Here is a 21,034-nt window from a genome sequence, read left to right as displayed (position 1 = left end):
CTTGGATGGAAATGAAACTCAAGTATGTGGTCTTGATTATCATATGGAATAGAGAATTGACAGATTAAAGACATTATATTTCTGCCAAGATGATTGTACTTTCTTCATTTTAAAAAAGTAATTATTTTTCCATTCACTTCTCCAGCTGATGGATAGATAAAAATGGCACTTGGATTTCCAAGACCTCTTGGCAGGAGATGTTTGGTGTAAGAATTCAATGTTTTAGATTGGTTTGTGCTTTTTTATGAAGTAGGAGGAGGAAAAATAAAATTTCCACATATATCAGATTTGTAGACTAAAGAAACACAACCTATGAACACATGGAAATAACTGGTTATTTTATTTCTTCTTTATGCCTCTGGAACACACAAGTGGGTGGCCAATCCCAAGGGAATGAGGTCTTAGAATCATGATTTCATCGTGTCCTCCTCTGGTTAGCTGGAGTCTGGGGGTACATTGGGGGAATAGACTCAGAAAGGACAATAACCTGATTCAAACACAAGATCACTTTCTATATCGTATTCCATCCTAGGATTATTTTTTTCTCTTCTTCATATTAATCTTACAATTACTTTTGTGTGGCTACTGAAAGGATGCTGTGAAGACTGTCAGAATCAAAATGAAGTCACTTACATCAAACTTTAAGAAAACAGAGTCAGGTGGGCATGAAGCCTGTGAAGATCCTGTCACATATTTGCTTGATACAAGAACCATGACAAAAGACTTCTAAAATCATATCCTTGGACAAAGTCTGCCACACCTTTGCACACACACAAAAATACTTCTACAAAGATGCTTACCTAGCAACTGCCCCTTTTACCTTGAACTGACACCCCCTTATTATCAATCATCACAGCCCAAGGACATTGTTTCAAAACAACTTATGTAACCTTATGCTACCTTTAAAAACTCTTCTTTTGTCTCCTTGAATATACCCATTGTTTACCATGGTACTTGTGTAACAGACCACAATCATTCCTGAAGAATTGTTTTGGACAGCCAGTCTCTGCCACTCATTTTAGGTGGACATGCTGTTTTCTGACAAATGCCTTTTCCCATTGTGTTTAGCTTTTGTAATTTTTAAAAAATATTTGTTTTAGCTATAGGTGTACGCAATAACATTTTATTTTTATGTGGTGCTGAGGATTAAACCCAGAGACTCACATGTGCTAGGCGAGTGCTTTATCACTGAGCCACAATCCCAGTATCTGTAATGTTTCTGATAAAAAAGAACTTGAAATTTAGTAGTCCTCTTGCCTTCCCGTATCTAGTCTTCAGTTCCTACCATTCCTTTCATGTGAATGGGTTTGTGTAATCTGTCCTGCTCAATGAACTAGCATGTAGAGTGTGCCACTTCTGCCAAAGCACACAGAGACTGTGAGTAGTTTATGTAGTTTATTTAAAGCTTTCATACACACACACACACACACACACACACACACACACACATATATATATGTGTTTTTGTTTTTTTTTTTTTGGTACTGGGGATTGAACTTGGGGCACTTGACCACTGAGGCACATCCCCAGCCCTATTCTGTATTTTATTTGGAGACAGGGTCTGAGTGACTTAACTCCTTACTTTTGCTGAGTCTGGCTTTGAACTCACCATTCTCCTGCTTCAACCTCCCAAGCCACTGGGATGACAGGCATGCACCACCAAGCCCAGCTCTTATATATATTTTTAATATATATTTTAGTTGTAGATGACCTTTATCTGTTTATTTTTATGTGGTTCTGAGATCAAACCCAGGGCTTCATATGTGCTAGGTAAGCACTCTACCACTGAGCTATAACCTCAGCCCCTAATTTTCTCTTGGATGTAATTCTATTGCATGGGCTGACCTCAAACTCCTAGGCTCAAGAGACCCTCCTGCCTCAGCTTCCTAAGCAGCTGGAACTACAAACTCACACCCCCACACTCAGCTGTAAAACTTCTCATCATCAAAATGGCAGAAAGTGGTAGTACCTTAACCTGAATGATCAAGGTGAGCAGAATTTCTCTACTAACCCCCATGGATCACATGGCATTTAGAAGAAACAAGCCTTCTTTTAAGCCCTTGTGATTTAGAGAGTTTCTATAACATAAACCAGTTTTCTTAACTAAAGCAATAATACCCAAGTGCATTCTAAATCCTCAGTGGACCGTTTGATAGTTGTACAAGAATGTTAAAGACATATTTGGGGAAGCTGGTTGAGGTTCTGTACAAATGAAGAATGATTTAACATGTGTAAATGTCACGTAACATATATAATATTTTCACATAACATAGTGTTAGGAGCTAAGTATTAGATCATAGAAATGAAAGGTGCCTACATCTTCCCTCCTCCATTAGCAATGTTTTCAGTAGGAAAGGGTATATATAAACAAAGCAATATAATATAAAAAGTATCCAATAAGAAGCAAAAAAAATTAATTTTATTGAATAGAGGGTTTACAATGATCATAAGAATACTTTAGATTATAACAGCTGAAAGATCAATAGCTGATTGGAAGAGAGGAGGCAGTTTAAATTTTCAACATAAAAAAAAAAATTCTAATTGCTACGCTTCTTGTAAAATTCCCCAAACAAGTTCAAGCCATGTTTACTATTTAGTGATTTTGTTTAAAAGGGATGAAAAGTGAGAATCAATGTGTATACAGGTTACAACTAATATAACAGCTTGAAAAAATCATGAGACAGAGCATAAATATAATATAAAAAGACAAGATTTTAAAATTGTATTATAGGAATCTTAACTATTACAAGTGGAAAAGATACATTAAAACCAGCAGTGTGTTACACTAGTTCAAAACAGAACTCGTAAGGCAGACCAAAACTGACTCAAGTTAAGGAAATTGGTCTGTTTTTAGGAAGCACATCCAGACAGATACAACCACAAAGAAATGCCAACAGTGACGACTATGTGGTCCCCTCTGTGAGTTGGTGAAGCATCAAAGATGGAGCAACTGGGTTAACACTTAGGCTTTCTCCAGGGATTTGTAGTATTCCATCAGCACGGTCCAGGCCTTGGGCGCCATGAAGCCTTCAGGAGGCTTCTGGCCTTCTCGGGCAAGTTTGCGCATTCGAGTTCCTGAAATAAATTCAAAGTCTTCATGGCTGAAAGACAGAGTCAAGTGAAAATTATTTCACATTTTTTAGAAAGCAATTGTGAAAAAAATTTAAAGCATTTATTCTTTCTGTTTATATTAGACTACTAGACAAGGTTAATATGAATCTGATTTCAAATTTGTCATTAAGCAAAATATACTGCACTACTGAATATTATTCAGTTTTAGAACTAGGAGAATTTTAATTGTGATCATTACAGATTCTTATGAAACTGTAAGAATAATATATCAAAATTCTGTGTTGAGAGACCCAATGTAACTTCTCCCAATAGTAACATCTTGTGATATTACAGCATCAATATCATAACCAGTAGGGAAGCACGGAAGCGAGCTACCACCACTCTTACTCAGATTTCCTCAGCCTCCCTTGCACTCATTTCCCAGTGTGTGCATTCGGTTCTGTGTAATTTTATCACATGTGCACATTCATGTATCCACCACAGTGAAGTTGCAGAACAGTTCCAAATCACAAGGATCCCATTTTTGATTCAATATAGATTCAATCAATTTTACTGAATGAATATAGAACACTTCACCTCCCTTAATGAGTCATGCTCTTCCTACTGGCAATTAAGAGATCATGATGAAGGGCACATAGAATCCTCTAGTGTGACACTAATCCAGAACCACAGCATTCAGAAACCTATCTCTAATAGCCCTTTAAGGTCTGTCTGCTCTCTAACCTTGTTCACCTTCTCTATAGTCAGGGGAATCTGAAAGTCCCCTTCCTAGACTGGTTTTTTAGTGTATCTATGAGTGCTCAGACTGGCCGTTCTTTGGGAATGCACTCCAAGCCAAGAAAGAGGTACCAGGGTTTCCTCTGTGATCCATACTGCGTGTCTGGCTTCTGGTCTGTTCTGCTTTTCTGTGTACCCAATGACCCCATTTGCTCAGAGGGTTTGGAAGCCTTGGGTGTGATTTTATTACCACCAGTTTATAAGCACCTCTCCCACCTAGCTGGTCCACCTTTATAACTGACCACAATTGTCAGTTCCTAAGATCAATCTGAATCTTGCCTCCAGATGTAGTTCTACCTTAGATTTGTTGCTAGCCTGTTCAATTGCATTGAAGTAGTGAGATATGATGAACACTCCACTCCTCTTTGAATTATATTTAAGAGTTTTATTCTGGAATACTATAAAGAAGATATGAATATAAAACAGTGCAACTCATTAAATAAATCACAGGAAATCAATGTCAATGCTTTATAAATCCCATCTCTACCTACTAAGCAGAAAGGCACTACTTCAATTGAGACACAAAACATCTCCCAGTCATCCCATCTGCACTTCCTATTTCCCTGAACTACCAGAAAGACAGGAAGATAGGTAAGCATGTATATTCAACTTAATATTTTAACAGATTCTCCCACCCAACCCCTGCCACCTCCTTCCTGGATGCCATGGAGTTGAGCAGTACTGTTCTTTCACACGCTTCTACCATGTTCCGTCTCACCTCAGGCCTACAGCTATGGAGCCAGATGACCATGGACTGAACTTCTGAAACCATTGCCCAAATAAACTTCCCTCCTCTATGTTGTTCTTGTCAGGTATTTTGGTCACAAAGAGATAAAGCTGTCTAACAAAGTATCTAAAAATGCTTACTCCAACCTGATGTAAAATTGGTTAGTTAAGCTGAGAACCATCCAACAAAATATTGGTTGAGTGCTTCAGATTCCTCAGGAGATCCACTTATCAGCTCCCTAAACAAACTTCACAGAGGAGAACTATGATTCTGGAGCTTTCTGGACATGCAAACTTGAAACTTCAGTTTCAAAAATGAAAAACTCATGTCATGCGAATCAAGTGCTTGTTCTTGATGGTAGTAATCAAGAAGTAAGAGAGCAGCTTGCTGGATGACTCCGCCTGAACTTTGATTAAAGGAAAAAAGCCAGACCAATTAAAGTCCTTTCTTTCCCCATAATGCCAAACTGTCTGAAATCCAGAACTTTTCTTGCATTCCTTCTGAAATTGCATTTTTAAACCAAGGTCCCCGGGTACCTCTTTTCCTGAAGCTATTTCACACTCCATCTGCCCCACATGCCACAAGCATTTCTTCATCACATGAAATGGGAGTTCCTGCTTCCACATGGTGGTGGTTCCACTCCACCCTGGCTACGGAAAACACATTTCCCTCTGCCTCAAACTTGTATGTCTATCTCTGTTACATAAGGACTTTATTTTTACCAGAGCCAGGTTCAAGGTCTTAACATGAGTCACTATAAAATTAAATCCTATCTTCACAAGGAGTCCAGACATCATTCTGCAGAAATCATTCCATCAAATAAAAACTGAGGCATTTGGGGAATCATCTAAATATAACTATAAATTTTACCTATAAGTAATCGTGAATCTGCAGAAACACAAAAGACTACCAAATAAAGGACCTGGGCTTTCCCTACAGAGCAATTCTAATTAGGGCAATTTCATTCTACCGAGTTAACCAATCTCCCATGGCACCTGGAAAAAGAAACCCAAATATGTTTGGTTTTTTCCCTTTCCAAAACCACTCAGTTACAGATTCCTATAATCTACAGCAGACAGAGGCTGGGTCTTAACAAAACAAAGGGGAAGGGGCAGAACAGCAGGAAGGAAAATAACACACCAGCAAGCAACCTACACGGGACCCTTAATAACACATACCGGCCACATGTGGCCAGCATCTTGATGAACTCCAAAGTACAATGACTCTTGGCCACTTGCTGACGATTTAAAATCTTTACAACCATCTGCTGTCCCTCAGTCCACATATGTGGCCACCAGAGCCACTGGCACAAGTTATTCACACGGACTGAAGATGGGGTCAGCAGATGGCCCTTCATCTTTTGAAGATTCACATTCAATTAACCCAGCTTTCTAAGGTTGCTAACTAGACAATAAGTGACTCAGAGAAGGAAAAGGATATTTTTTCTTTGACAGAACTCAAACTACTGGTGGTAACTTACAAGTGAACCTAATTATTTTGGATCTAATTAACTTTTCATCTAACTTGAAAGCAGTTCATTTATAATACATCAAAACACTAAAAATTCTTGAGACAGATTAAAAATTATTGCTTCAAAACCAGATAAATGGCTATTTATAGCTTTGTTTCAGAGACTACAAAGCCCTGGCTGACGTCATACATGACAATTTTAACAATTACTGTTTTTTAATCAAAGACCAACAGAAATGTTTGGAAAACTTAATTATCTATAATCTAATTGAGCAGATTCCTTAATTTTTTATGCTTTTCCTCCAAGCACCTCAGTCATAAAGGCTATAAAACAGCTTCCATCAGATATTCAATCAATAATGAATTCCTAGGGCCATCCTAAAATATGTTGTAGAATCAACTCAATTTTCTCGACCATAAAGTGTCATGAAATCTATAACCTACCATAGATCATATTTTTAACTGAGTGGCAATAGACAAGTTTTGAAAGCACCCAGAAAAACATTTTGATGTAGAAAATTTGAGGTTTCTGTGCTTCCAACTGGGACAGGGTGCATTGTTACTTACCTACTTCTAGAGGCTCCTCTATTGACCAAAAGTTAATCCCCAAAGCTCTCAGATGTCCAATTATCCAAATAAAAGTAGTTGATTCTGAAATGTCCCCATTGAGGCTTGGTCCTTAGCTGGGCACCAGTGGAAACTTTTAGGAGATAGAGCTAAGTGGGAAGCCTTAGTCATGGGGGTGTGTCCTGGAAACGTCTGTGAGATGCTGATCTCTTTCTCTCACTTTGTTTCCTGGCCACCACAGATGAGCAGCTTGCTCCACCATACACACCTCAGCATGAAGTACTGTTTCACCACGGTCCCAAAGTAAAGGGACTAAGCAGTCATGGACTAAAACCTCTAAAACTGAGCCAAAATAAGCTCTTCTACTTTTTAAGGTTGATTATCTCAGGTATTTTGTTATAGTAATGAAAAGCTATCTAACAAGACACATTTTCAGTTTTAGAAAATGATAGTCCACTGAAACCTCTAGCAGCATGGAAACATGTTCATGAACAGGAAATAAATTAAAAAGCAGGAAACAAAATTCTATTATAGTAAAAACTTGACTATGTTCAACTGTGTTAAATGAACGTATAGAAAAAAAAAGCAAAGCACACAAACATTTTGGCAATAGTACAGGTGTTATTTTTCTCTTTTTAAAGGCTTTAATAATTTTTCAGAAACACACATTTTTAATTGATGGCCTCTTATATTCACCCTCTATTTTCCCAAGAATACATCAAAACCAGGGTACTCCACTCATCCATAAAGAAGGATCTTTCTAAGAACAGAGGTTTTTAAGAGTTAGCTCATATGACTGAGGCTGATTTTCTTTCCACTGGGCTGCAGTATCAAGATCACTCTGCACTACAGGGAGAAGTGAACCACTCTGTCCATAACACTAGGGAAAACATCTCTCCAGCACTGCCTCGTTTACCTTCTGCTTTTCTCTAGCAGTGATGTGTGTGTCAGTTCATCCCTCAAGTAGTCATATCTGCAGACCTGCACAGGACTCTGAGATAGAGAAGAAGCTTGTGTCTGGTTCAGGCTACTTTGGTTTCCTGGCATTAAGAAAACATGCCTTCCGTGGAATCCGTCCTAGCTCTACCAGAGTATCGCTCTATCTCACCCTGCTGGTTACTGCTCAGTCCCAAGCTCCCCCTGCCCCCTATCTTGGACATCAGGACAGAATGAAAGCAACATATGGATATTGCCAGGTTTTAAAGTAATGATACCACACAAGAGCTACCTAATGAAATCTTATCTAATGCTCCTAATCGTATCAAAGGGGGGGGGGAATGATTTATTTTCTATTTCTAGGACAGAAAAGCATATCACCGCTCTAGAATGTTTTCAAAAGAAGGGTCTGCGAAAGGACAAAGAACAACGCATATTTACATATCATCTCTGTCTTTGCTAACTGAAGGAAGTTTACCATAAAAAAACCAAGGAGAAAAGTTATCATCTATTCGGTAGATAAAAGACTCTTAAAAAGGGAACATAATACACAAAATCTTTTGTTTATGAACTGTCTTATAAATGTAAAATCAGAATCAGATCTGCAATTCCAGAGAAGGAGACTAAACTAAACTGTTTTGCTGCTACTGTTTGTTTTGAAATTGGGGGGAATGGACAGAATGTCAGATTTATATATTTATTAAGGGAAAAATCAGCCATCATTTAATATAGCAATTATACAACAAATCCTACCGATTGTGCCTCCTAAAAATGTTTTGAGTCAATCCACTTCTTCGATCCCAGTTGTAACCCACCAAAATCATGCTACCCGTCAGTCATCAAGGATACAAAAACAATAATAAATGCAGGTGAGGATATGGAGAAAAAGGAACTTTGACACTGTTGAGTTATAAATGAGTACAACCTCTATGGAAGTCAGTATGCAGATTCCTCAAAAGACCAGGCATGGAACCATCACATGACCCAAATATATCATTCCTCTGTACTTTTCCTGAAGAATTAAAGTCATCATACTATAGCAATACATGCATACCCATGCACAATTCACAATAGACAAACTATGAAATCATCCCAGGTGTCCATTATGGATAAATAAAGAAAATGTGGAATATATACACAGTGGAGTTTTATACAGCCATAAAGAAAAATGAAATTATGTCACTTGCAGGAAAATAGATAGAACTAGAGACCATTATGTCAATGGAAATAAAACAAACTCAGAAGATCAAGGGTCATATGTCTTTTCTCATTTATGGAAGCTAGAGAGGAAACAGGAGAAGAATGTATGTGTGTGGTGGGGCGGGTCTCACAAAAATCAAAGGGAGATCAGTGGAGGAAAGGGGAAAGTGGTAAAAGGTGGGGTGGGGTGGGAAGAGGGGAAGTGCTGGGAAATTATATTGGCCAAATTATAGTCTTATATTGTGTGCATGTACGAATACCTAACAACAAACCCATTATTATGTACAACTATAATTCATCAATAAAAAATGTGGAAAGAAAAAAACAAAAACCCTGCCTGTACTAATACACGTCTTCACAATGGCCTCCCCCATCTTCCCCTTTTCTAAGCTGCTAGATCATCTTTATATTTTTATGTTCCCTGCAGATAGTTTCAAGCTTATCTTTGGTTTTATAAACATTGTAAGTACCATAATCCACGTCTGCTAATGCTAGTACATGAAGTCTTTACAGGTTTGCCTCTGCTGACTGTGGTTTCTTTTCTTGCTAGAGGCATTCATTGCTTTGTATATTTTGTAATTTTTGACTAAAGTTGTTCATTATGTTTCAAGAATGATTTAATGGAATAAGTCAAGGCCTAGGACTCAAGGTGAGTGCTCCAGCAAGAGCCTATTAACGTCTGCTTCTGCTGAATGCTTTGAAACTTGCCTAGTCAACCCCCTAAAAGTAATTTCATGGCTTCAGGTTCTTGTCTGTTTTGATATCACCCAGGTAACATAAGCTGGCGCTTTTTAGCAGAGCTTTGACTTTTGAGTCCAGAGCTTAATACTCTGCTCATAGTCTACTAGGGAAGGAGAATGGGTTGGGTTCTCAGCAGGTCCTGCCCTAGAAAAGGTGGAAGTAAGTCCCAGGTGAATAGAAGTGTCTCCTGTTGACTGAACAATTTGATGAAGACCACAGTTGCATTACTGCTCCACCTATATTATAAGGCCCTGAAAATAGGTCTACTAGAGCAAAAGCAGCTTCATTGCTCATTCTAGCATTCACTTAATGGTTCTTATTACCTTGTCAGCTCACAATACTTTTTTTTGTGAAACTGTTATTTTATATAGCCTTTTTAGTTAATTGCTTAGGAAAGTTAACCTATAAATTTAACTTACCTCGTTACCAGAAACCTGAACTTCCTCATATCCAACCCACACTGCAACAACATCATCTTTTAAAAATTTCACATCTATTCCAGTTCCAGTTCAAAGAACTGCCTTATCTGGTCTCTGGCTATCTCGTCATCCCTTGACTATGTTCTACTCCATCCTTGGCCTTTTTTTCCAAGCTCTCTAAGGTAATCCCCCAGGATCATGGCTCATGTTGATCATCTGGTCCAGAATGTAATTATTCCATTCTTTACCACAGGAATTCCTAGTCTCTTAGCCCAAAAGTCACTTGCTCCAGGAATCTACACCTACTGCCCCAGACTTGGTCAGGCAACTGCCAGCAGTTTCCCCACAGTATTCTGCAAAGCTCTTACCACCCTGAACTATGTTGTAAGTGGTTTACTGTCTGTTTCCTTCCCTAGAATTTATATCCCATGAAGGCAATGACAAAATCTGTTATTGCAGGGTGTAGAGGTACACATCTGTAATCCCATTGACTCAGAAGACTGAGGCAAGAGGATTACAAGTTTGAGACCAGTCTGGGCAATGCAGCAAGACCCTGTTTCAAAAAAAAAAAAAAAAAAAAAAAAAAAAAAAAAAAACAAAAACAAAAGGGCTGAGCTATCACTGAAGCTCCATGGCAGAATGCTTTGACTTTTGAGTTCAGAGCCTAATACTCTTGACTTGACTATGTTCAACTGTGTTAAATGAATGTATGGGGGAAAAAAAAAGCACAGTATACAAACATTTTGGCAATAGCACAGGCATTATTTTTCCTCTTTTTAAAGGCTTTAATAATTTTTCATTCTATTTCATTCTATTTCCAGTACCAAAATAAATAAGTGAATAAACAAACATCTGCCTATTTCCAACTACACTATCCACCCCAAGAATGGCAAATATATCGTAAAGGCTCAGTAAGTAGTTACTAAAGGAATAGTGCATAGCAAAGTCAACGTTTTATACCATTTCAATATAATCTATTGATTCCAAGTAAGACAGGGTAAAAATAAATCATTTGATTTTCCAAAATATACATAGTAATGCTATCCCTAGTTATGATATAAATGTATGCTAAAACATAGAAGATCACAGATTTTAAATCAGGTCTTATCTTTTAATAGTAATTCCCATAATAAAATATGTTCAAAACCTACAAATACAGGACAAAACCTGTAAACTCATGCAGTAACAATCAGACTTCCACAAAAGAAACAGTACAACTAACAAAACCAAAGTCCTTTATGCATCAACAGAAAACACAGTCCTCTATGCTCTAAAAGACCTGTGTATTACAAAAACTGTGGCAGGAAAAAAAAAATAACTGTGGCAGGAAAGGGAAAGTAAAGGATTCACACAAGAAGTATTTCAATGACTGACACCAGACTTGGAGGTAAAGAGTGAGCTGAAAGGAAAAGTGACTTTACAGTTCTATGTAACAGGAAGAACAATAACTAAAAGAAATTCAGGATTCAGAAATATTATGAGAGTAAAGGTAGTATTGGTTCTGAGCATTTTATATAACACCTAGAACTCTATGCTGAAATATCCACTCTTATGATAGGAAAAATTCAAAGATGGCCCAAATGACCTTTGCCCCCAGTGTTTATCATGATCCCTTGCTGCATGGCCAAAATAATATTATTTGGTAGGTCTAACCTTATCACTTAAGACCTTTAAATGGAAAAAAGAAAAAGAAAAAGAATTCAGTTAGTAGCAAAACAGAAGCCAGAGAAATCTGAAGCATGAGACAGATTCCATGAAGGAGGGAGATTCTACTACTGAGATGGAGGGGTCCACAAGGAAGGACCGAACTTGACCTCTAGACACAGGGAGCAATCCTCAGGCAACAGCTAGTAAGAGGATAGGGATATCAATCCTAGAGCTATAAAGAATTGAATTCTGCTAACAAGGACCAACACGGAAATGGATCCTTTTTCAGAGCTATCATATAAGAGGCCAGTGCAGCCAGAGAATTCAGGCAAGCTTACCCAGTCATCTGCGCTAAAGAAATGCAAGAGAATAAACTGGTAGAGTCTTAAGCCACTAAGTTAGTGATAATGTGTTACTTTAGCAATAGAAAACTAGTACTATAAGCAACTGGGAAACAGTGACTTATGTTTAGAGTCATGGCATAGAAAGTCTCCTAGAAAAGTAATAAAAGAAAGGAAGATCTAAAAATGCCCTGAAGGACACACATTAAGTAGAGTGTTTTTTAAAATGTCACTAACAGGACATGCATTCAAAATATGAAAGAAATACTCTTTTGAAAACAAACATACCAGACAATGAACATTCACACCCACTTATCCCTCCCTTTCCACAAGACACTTTCATTCATGGGCACTTAATCATATAAATAAATTTGCACTTATCTATTCAAATACAAATGTTTACTTTCTCAAAAGAGAAAAAAATACAAATAAGAAAAGTGAATGATTTCTATGTTTGTAATGTCTGCAACAGACTTTAATACCGCAGTCCTAAAACTAAATTTCCTTGAGTGACTATTTTAGCTAATATGAACCTCCTTAACTTTCTAAACATAAACACATGATTTTTATCACAATTCCTATCAATAATATCTTGCCTGAAATCTTCATGAATTTTTTTTTCTCCTAAGCCTTGTCTTACACTGGTATTTAATCAAATCAAAAGCTGCAAAATCATTAATTTCATAAAAGCTGGCATTGACTAATGACCATTAATCAAACTTAAGGCAACCTCATATGTGCATAATTAATAACTGTTTTCTCACTACATCAAAGACTATCGCCTTTCCACAAAATTTTAATCACTTTCCAACATATTCCCATCAACTTAATTATATTTGAACACAAATATAAAAAGTTAGAAAATGAAGGGAGTTTTAAAGCTTCCCAAGTTACAACTTATTAAGATTTAGTAACCAAAAAAAAAAAAAAATTCCAAGGAAATGAGCCACTCATGCAACTAATATAGAATTCATCTTTGGAAAATCTTATGAGAACTGATGTAATTATTTAGCTTTTTGAATGATTAAAAGAAAGACTTAAAAAAAATACTACACAGATTTAACCAAACATCAAAGTTATCAAGGGCTTACCAGCACATCAGTCAACCACATACAGATGGATTCTAGGGTCCTGCGTGTGATTAAATTAGCTGACCATGCAAAGGGACCACAGAAATGAAACATATCGGCACAAGAAGTGTGAAAGAAAAGCTCAACTCTTTTTGAGGTTAGTTTTGTTTTCTTAACACAACAAAACAGAAATGCACCTAAGTTTGACATATTTAGCCACTGGCAGTATGATTCTCTTCATTGCTCTCCCTTGCCACTATGTGAGTGAATTAATTCAGTTAATCACAACTCTGAGAACAAGCTGACATTCATAACCGCTTGTACACTAACAGGACAAATAATCTGTGTGTTGGGTGAGATACCAAAAACACTCTATCCCAGCAGTCCACTTCTGACACTGTGTGTATCATAGACTATAGGAAGGTGCTACTACCCTTCCTCTGGGGGTTAGGTGGGAGCCTTTTAAAAGAATTACCAATGGGTAGACCTCCCCATGGACTAAGTAAATTAGAATGTTTGATTGTGGCCTACATAAAGTTAACCATGAAAGGGCAGGACAGGACCTGAAACCTTTTAATCCTCCTTTATAATTTATATTTTAAGGTTTCAATAATCTTATGTGGCAATGCAGTTCAAAGTTTACTATAATTGCTTTTATTTTTCTTGTAATTCTTCCTTTTAAAGCTTCAAAAGAGGCATCCCCTTGGTAGAAAAAGTCAATTTATAACCTTCAGCATACACTTTTAAGGCTATTATTTTTAGTGAAACTATAGTATGTGTATATAAATATGCATGCATGCATATATACACTTTTGGGGTGCAGTACTGGAGAATGAGCTCAGGACCTCATACAGGCTAGGAAGGCACTCTTCTGTCGCAAGCCAGCCATGCTGTGTGTGAGCCACCGTGTATCGTAGCCTAGGGAATAGAAACATCTGGTGTCTGGGAACTACCAGTGGACATTTCCTCTGTGTGCGATTGCCCAGAGACATTGTGAATTCCTGTTCCAATCTGTCATGTCCCACACAGCATCTAAGATGGGTGTGACCCGACAAGATGCTAATTAACCTGATAATTGCAAGACATCAGGAAGCAAGACTGCCTTAGAAAGCTTACCACCACCTTTGATATCCTCCCTTAAATGAACTACTGGAGACATTTTTCTTTTGTCTAGTTCCAGCTCCCATGTGGACTGGATTTATCAGGGCCTCTGCTTTTGAAAATATATTTCAGACTCTGTCATTTGTTCTTTACTAATTATCCTAGACCTTACACCCTCCTCGGCAGGAAGAAAATTCCCCAACAAGAAGCTGGCCGTTACCCATACTCTTCCACTGAGTTATGTTCCCGAGTTCTTTTAAAAATTTTATTTTGAGACAGTCTTTGCAAGTTGCCCAGGTTGGTCTTCAACTTGCAATTCTCCTGCCTCAGCCTCCTCAGTAGCTGGAATTACAGGCTTGCATCATTGTGGCCCGCTACACATATATTTTTAAAGGTTTTTCTAAAAAACCAAAAACCCACATGATGTCAAACTATTTATTCCTAGATGTTTGGAATCTGATTTTGTACAAGGATAAAAATGTTCTGGTTAGCTGCAAATTCTGGTGGTTCAGAACTAAGCTGGAATCTGGGTTACAGTGTTCAGGGAACACATCTAAGAAATGGTTAGGAGTTCTTTAACACTTGCCTGCATCAGTTATGAAAACCTTTTCAGTTCATTCACTCTCATAAGACTTTCTTTTATTTTTAGCTATAGTTATCACTCAGAAAGCCATCTCAAATGTGCACTGTCTTCAGAATTATTTGTCATTAAATGAGAAATCAACAAATTCTCCAATCTCCAATGGCAACATTAATATTTCTTTATTTGGGTAACTTATCTTACCTCAAAGAAATTAATCAAAAAGAAACGTATATCTATTTTAGAAACCATTCCTTAGGGTTTAAATCTAGAATTCAAGGCAGGAGCTTTTTAGCCCATAGGTTGAAGAGGGCAATGAAAACTGTTGTTTTAATTTTAAAAAGGTTTCTTTTTCTTTCCTGTCACACTGTGACAAAATGGGCCACATCAAGTGAGGATATGTCAGGGTCAGCATCATTCCTGAATATGGGGCCAGTGTAAAGTGCCACAGAAAAAAGACAAGACAGAGTCAATTTTCAGTAATGCCTGTCAAGAGAGTTGACACTGATCAAAAGTAAACTAACAAATAAATGTATTCTACTTGCTGAATCTGTTTTACTTGCTGAGTATTAATCATAATTTGTACTATAAAAGCAAGTGCACTATACATGAGTCTCAAAACAAGTCTTATGTATAAGCACCTACTGAAATATAAGAATAACTAGTTACTCCAAATCATAGAAAAAGCTACAGATTTTGATATAGGGGGAAATTGCCTTGTCCACCGCCATCATTCCAGAGATTAGAAAATAGGGACAAAAAAAAACCCTTAAAACTTTAGGACTAACTAGATCACATAGCAAAGACAGGGCTAGAATGTGTAACTTCTGATTCTACAGCTTCACAGTGCCACTTTGAATGCACAGCTCGCACCACCTATAGAAATTACCTATAGTCAGAAATTACCATAACTTTGTCAGTCAAAGGGAGATACATATGTGCTCAATACCAGCAATAATTTGTACTAACAGTTGGTAGCAGACATGGTAGACACAGAACTCTCAATTTTGCCTTTCAACTCAAAATTCCTGAAACCATGAACAATAAAGCAGATTCAATTTTTATTTCTACTTCTAACTTTTAAATGAGAGATGAGTTGCCTTATTCTGAGTGGGTGCAACAAAGCCAGTCATCAGAACAGTTGTAAAGATGAAGTAACACTCGAAAGCCCTGGAAGCGGCTTGGACCGCAAAGGGCTACACAGATTTGTGCAGAGAATGCAAAACTCACTGTTCAGAATCATAGTAGTCCATGCGCTTCTTCTTCTTGTTGTAAGCTGCAACTCGGAAGGGAACTATTTCCAAGGTGATTAGGCCAGGGGCCATTGTCAGCACTTTGGCACCATGGGTTGGCTCATAAAGATCCTTCCCTGTTTCCGGATGAGGCATGCCAGCGGGATCTCGTCCAACAATGTAAAAATTGGCTCCTGCCACCATCCTTGCTCGGCAATGCCACTGCACCTAGAATAAAAGTTTGCATATTAGATATCTATACTTTTATGACCAAGTACTGAAAAGGAGTAAATGGATAATAAATACAGGTACTTGCATTTTTTTAAGCAAAGTTTTAGAAGTGCAGTATATAAGGGCAATCCCTTAACTGAATTCCCATAATTGAATTAGTCATACTGAAGGGTTTCAGCTTTTTTGGGGTAAGCTCCTATTTTCTGTAGTGCTGTGGATGGAACCCAGGGCCTTATAGATCCTAAGCAAAGCAAGTTCTCTACCACTGAGCTGCACCCCCAGCCCTTTGACTTTTTGTGACATCTCTACTGGTACATACTTCTGCTACTTTGTCTAGACTCTGTCACATACTACATAAGAGAGACATTATTTTCACATCATTTAGATTTCCTACTACGAAAGATGCTGTTTTGTTCTTATTCTACTCTCTTTATTTTCCATTCCATTTACTCCAGTGACATCAATATTTTTGGTAAAATCACTTGTAAAATGGAAATTATAATGGTATTTATCTCATAAAATTTTAGAGGAAAAAAAATGAAACATGAGGGCTTGGAGTCGTACATGGTACACAATAAGAATACAATAAATGCTAGCCATTATCAGCTTTATTATTCCCCTCCTTATACAACTGCTTGCTCTTCCTAGTCAATAATTACCTTGACTTTCTGTCCCTTATTTTTCAGTACTTGTGTTTCTATGTACCGTGCTGCATCCTTCTTTGTGAATACACAGTTATACCACTCCCATCCTCCCTGGCAGTGTGACCACATGGCTGAATTCTGGCCAAAGAACAGAGCCAAAGTCATATGTAGTACCTCTAAATGTGGCCCATAAAGGTCCCGCAGCACTACGGTGGTTCTCTTTCCCCATTTGACAGCTGAACAGAGAGAACCCCAAGCTCCTGTAACTGAATCTTGTTCTACTTGAGCACTGGTATGACTTGCATTGAGCTGTGCTAGTTGTGTATGAACAAGATGGTAAACATGATGCTAACAGACTTGGTTTCCACACACAGGTGCATGCTACACCTTCTTCCACCCACCCTCGAGTCCAGCTCTTCATGAAAATTCTGGTCATTCCCCTTTGCTCCCACACAGAAGACACACCAATGGCCTCTACTAATTCAGATTCAGAAATTTTACCTAGGGATCAAGCAGACTTTTAGGATCAATTAATTACTCTGCAACTCAATGCAAAATATTTTCTACCTCATGAATATTAGAAGCTGCTTCTACTGTTAAATGAACTTGATTTGTTCATTAAATATCTCTCAAACACCAAAATATTGGTAAAATGAGAATTTCTTGACTTAATTTTAATGTTAGGAAGTTCAAATCATTTAATCCAAACCCTTTTGTAGTTTTAAAACAAGAGAGGAAACTGCAGAGCTCCCATCCCCCACAAATTAAGCACCTTACTATGGGGTTAGTTATGCTCTATACTGTGGGCAGCAGCTAGTTCTAATTGAATTTTATAAAAATTATCAGAAAAATCAACTCACCTCTTAGACTTCTATAGATTATATGAATAAATTAAATGTGAGTAGAACAAACAGGGTATCAACATTCTCCTACTTCAATTTACATTTTAGTGAATGGTTTCCCAAGGAGAACTACTTTAAAAATTGTAACCAACATGAATAAATAGAAGGCCTATTGTTGAGTCAACTTATAACCTGAGAAATTAATAACCTTTAACCAAGAGGGTGCAAAGCAAGCGAGCTACAGAGATTTCCAGTTAGGAATGCAGACTTCGGAGTCAGGCTATCCTAGGTGACATGCTGCCTAGAAGAGGGGGCTGAAAACCAGGAAGCTGCCTGTTTATCTCCCTGGCAGACTTATGTCAGGAGGTATTATCTTGTGATGCCCAGAAGTCAGCATGGTGTCTGAAGGAATACAAGGTAATTTCTAAAGGTTTTCTAGAAAGCCCTGTAAGAGTCTGTAAACGGTCAATCAACAACAAACTATTTATTTTCTGCTTCACTTGTATCTATGAGCCAACTAACAAATACTATTATTTTCTGATTACAAAAGTAATTTAAATCATATGTGGCAAACCCTGCTGTTTGTCTCTGCAAGTATCACTCATCATCTCCCTAATCTTCCTATTCCTCAATGGCAGAAGCTTCCTCACTCTGGGAAGGATGAAAATGCCAGGTCTTTGCTCTCACAGCCTTCCTGGCCACTCACCAAGAGCATCTGAGCACATAAAGGAACCCACAAGGGTTCTGCTGAAGGTTTCTGTAAACTTTTTTCTTCCCTAAATCTCATTTATCTGAAAATGTCTTTACTTCACCTTTACTTTTTAATGATATTTTTGCTTGAATATAGATTAAAAGGTTTTTTTTACTTCACCCTTTTTTCTTCTTTAAATTTTTCTTTAACCAATTTTGTCCTATTGGAAAACACAGAAAAACAAATTGAACTACTATGTATAACCAGAAACTCTAATAAAATAAATAAATATTTTAAAAACAAAAAATTTTGAAACCAGGCACACCTGTGACCCCAGTGATTAAGAAGGTTGAGGCAGGAAGATCACAAGTTGGAGGCCAGCCTCAGCAACTTACCAAGACCCTTTCTCAAAATTTAAAAATTCTAAAAAGACTGGGGTTATAGCTCAGTGGGATAGCACCCCTGGACTCAATCCTTAAAAAAAAAAAAAAAAAAAAAAAAAAAAAACCACCACACTTAAATTGAGCAATAAATTATGGTAACTTTGAATATTTGTGCTGTGTGTTTGCAGAATTGGAAACTTGAGACTTAATGGGTTAAGATATTACTCCACTTCTTCTGTTTCTTACTGAGAAGTCAGCCATCATCCTATTGCTCCTATGGATGAAATGTTCCCTCTCCCACCCCTATCTCCTTTTCTCTTTACAAATAATTTTCAGCTGAATAATTATATATACATATTTTATTGTTTTTCCCTTTGGATTCATCCTGAGATTCACTATGTTTCTTAAATGTGTAGGTTTTTCTTTTTTAACCAATTTCAACCATTATTTTTTCAAAACTTTCTGTCACATAATCTCCTTCTTTCCCTCACTCCCCGCCTTTCAGAATTTCAACCAGACATACATTATACATCTAATGATATTCCCAAATCACTCAGGCTCTGCTCATCTTTTCCCCCCAATTTTTTTTCCTTTTGTTAAAATAAGTTTCTGATTTTTGCTCATTGACTTCTTCTGCCAATTCTAGTCTACATTTAAGGGCATCCAGTAAATGCTTTCACTTCAGATACTATTCTCTTGGTAATTCCAACATTACTACCATCTCATTGTATGTTTTTAGTGACAGCTTTTATTCTAGATCAGAAGTCACATTTTCCTGCTTCTTTCCAGTAATTTATTGTTGTATGATGGGCTAGTAAATGATTTAAGGAATCTGAATTGCATTGTTTTCCTCTGGAGTATTGAGAGTCAATTCTAGCAAGCAGGTAACTGAGTGACATCTCTCCTTATCTTTTTGTGGCTTGGCTTTAGACCTTGTTGGGTGGGTCTGGTCTAGTTTTTTCTATCATTTATGAAACAATTGTCTCTCGACTTCAAATTTATCCCTTGGTACCCACTCAGAGATGACAGATTTTTATCTTCAGCATTTCTTCTTTACAGTGAGCATGACGCTAATTTTTATCAGTTGAAGACATTACAGGAGGAAGGCTACTTCTCCTCCTGGTCCTGGTAAACTACATTTTACTTTTTTGGCTTCTACTGCATGGTCTGTCAGTCGTGACTGTGTAGGGAACATCTGATGGCACTCTGCTCCAGGAGCTTGCTGCACAATCTTTCTCACAGACCTCAAAGCCCTAGTCTGAACTCAGTGACCAGATTGCTGCAGTCCTCCTCCCATGGACACAGGGCCACTCCAAGCCTTGCCTCAGCAGGGGATCCCTGCCTCCCACTGCACGCTGCCAGCCTGTGCTCACATGTGCCCCAGATGGTTGTTTCTGTGTCCAAACCAATATATATTTCACCCACTGTGCATCAAGCACAAGTGTGCTCCTGACACCAACTCACTCCAAGTTCCCGCTCAACAGCCTGAGCTACGTCTGAGCCCTAGAGTGCTATTTTCTGCTCTCTGGAATCTATGAGCCAATTCTGGTCCAACAATCCAGTGAAATTCTCCACCATACAGTAGGCTGAAACCATACCTTCTTCAAGGAGGTCTAAACCCCAGTCTTGGGAAAGGTTCTCTCCCCTCTAACTGGACTGGACTGCATCTTCCAACTCTGTGACCTGTAGTGTCTCCACGTCTCCCTCAAACTTACTGCAGACACTCTACCAGGCCTTGCAGAGTTGCACAAGCACAGTCCAACCGGATGATGGAAAACACTCTCAAAGTCCTGTGCTCCTCTCTGTGTTGCCCTCTCCTCCCGGTAAGCACTCAGCAAGTGAGCTGTTCCACAGCCATGATTCCAGTCTCTGCTTCCCAAGCTCGGCAAGACCACTGTGCTTTACTGGGTTCCAACTGCCTGGCAGAGGTCAGGAGACTGTCTCCAGGCAGAGAACCAGAGGTCACGTAGTAGTGGGGTTTTTTTTTGGTTGTTGTTGTTTGTGTGTTTTTTTTTAATCTCTCAGGACCATATTCCTATTCTCCTGTTTTCCAATGTTTTGATTGAAAGTTTCACTATTTAATTTTACAGTTATTAAAAATAAATAAACAGCAAAAAATAATACAAAACAGAGAAAAGGTAAAAACATGAATATTTCAACAATGAGAAAATCACAGATAAAGTGCAGTATGTTCTCCTAATGAAACACCATGACACATATGTGAAAATGAATGAACTACAGCTATACACACAACCACATAGAAGAATCCTGGTAACATAAAGGTACCTGAAAGTACCATAAGCAATGAAAGCAAGCCCAAAAGAACAACATATAGGATTATACCTTTCTTTAAAAGTTGTAAA

The 21,034-nt window shown here is 37.9% G+C and overlaps 1 protein-coding gene across 3 annotated transcripts in view; it reads right to left on the bottom strand.

Annotated features, from left to right (window-relative positions):
* Nucleotides 1-2,394: 2,394 nt before the first annotated feature.
* Nucleotides 2,395-21,034, bottom strand: part of PAPSS1 (3'-phosphoadenosine 5'-phosphosulfate synthase 1) — a 109,363-nt gene continuing 90,723 nt past the window's right edge. For all 3 annotated transcript variants that reach the window (XM_081304738.1, XM_081304739.1, XM_081304740.1), the window contains exons 11-12: nucleotides 15,879-16,108; nucleotides 2,395-3,101 (exon numbers count right to left, since the gene is read on the bottom strand). In XM_081304738.1, the coding sequence (XP_081160864.1) occupies nucleotides 2,963-3,101; nucleotides 15,879-16,108 (369 nt within the window). In that variant the 3' untranslated portion in view covers nucleotides 2,395-2,962. The remainder of the gene's footprint in view (nucleotides 3,102-15,878; nucleotides 16,109-21,034) is intronic.

The sequence above is a fragment of the Spermophilus citellus genome (assembly GCF_964194105.1).
Source record: "Spermophilus citellus genome assembly, chromosome: 8".
Classification (NCBI taxonomy): Eukaryota; Metazoa; Chordata; class Mammalia; order Rodentia; family Sciuridae; genus Spermophilus; species Spermophilus citellus.
This window is presented reverse-complemented; position numbering and strand designations above follow the sequence as displayed.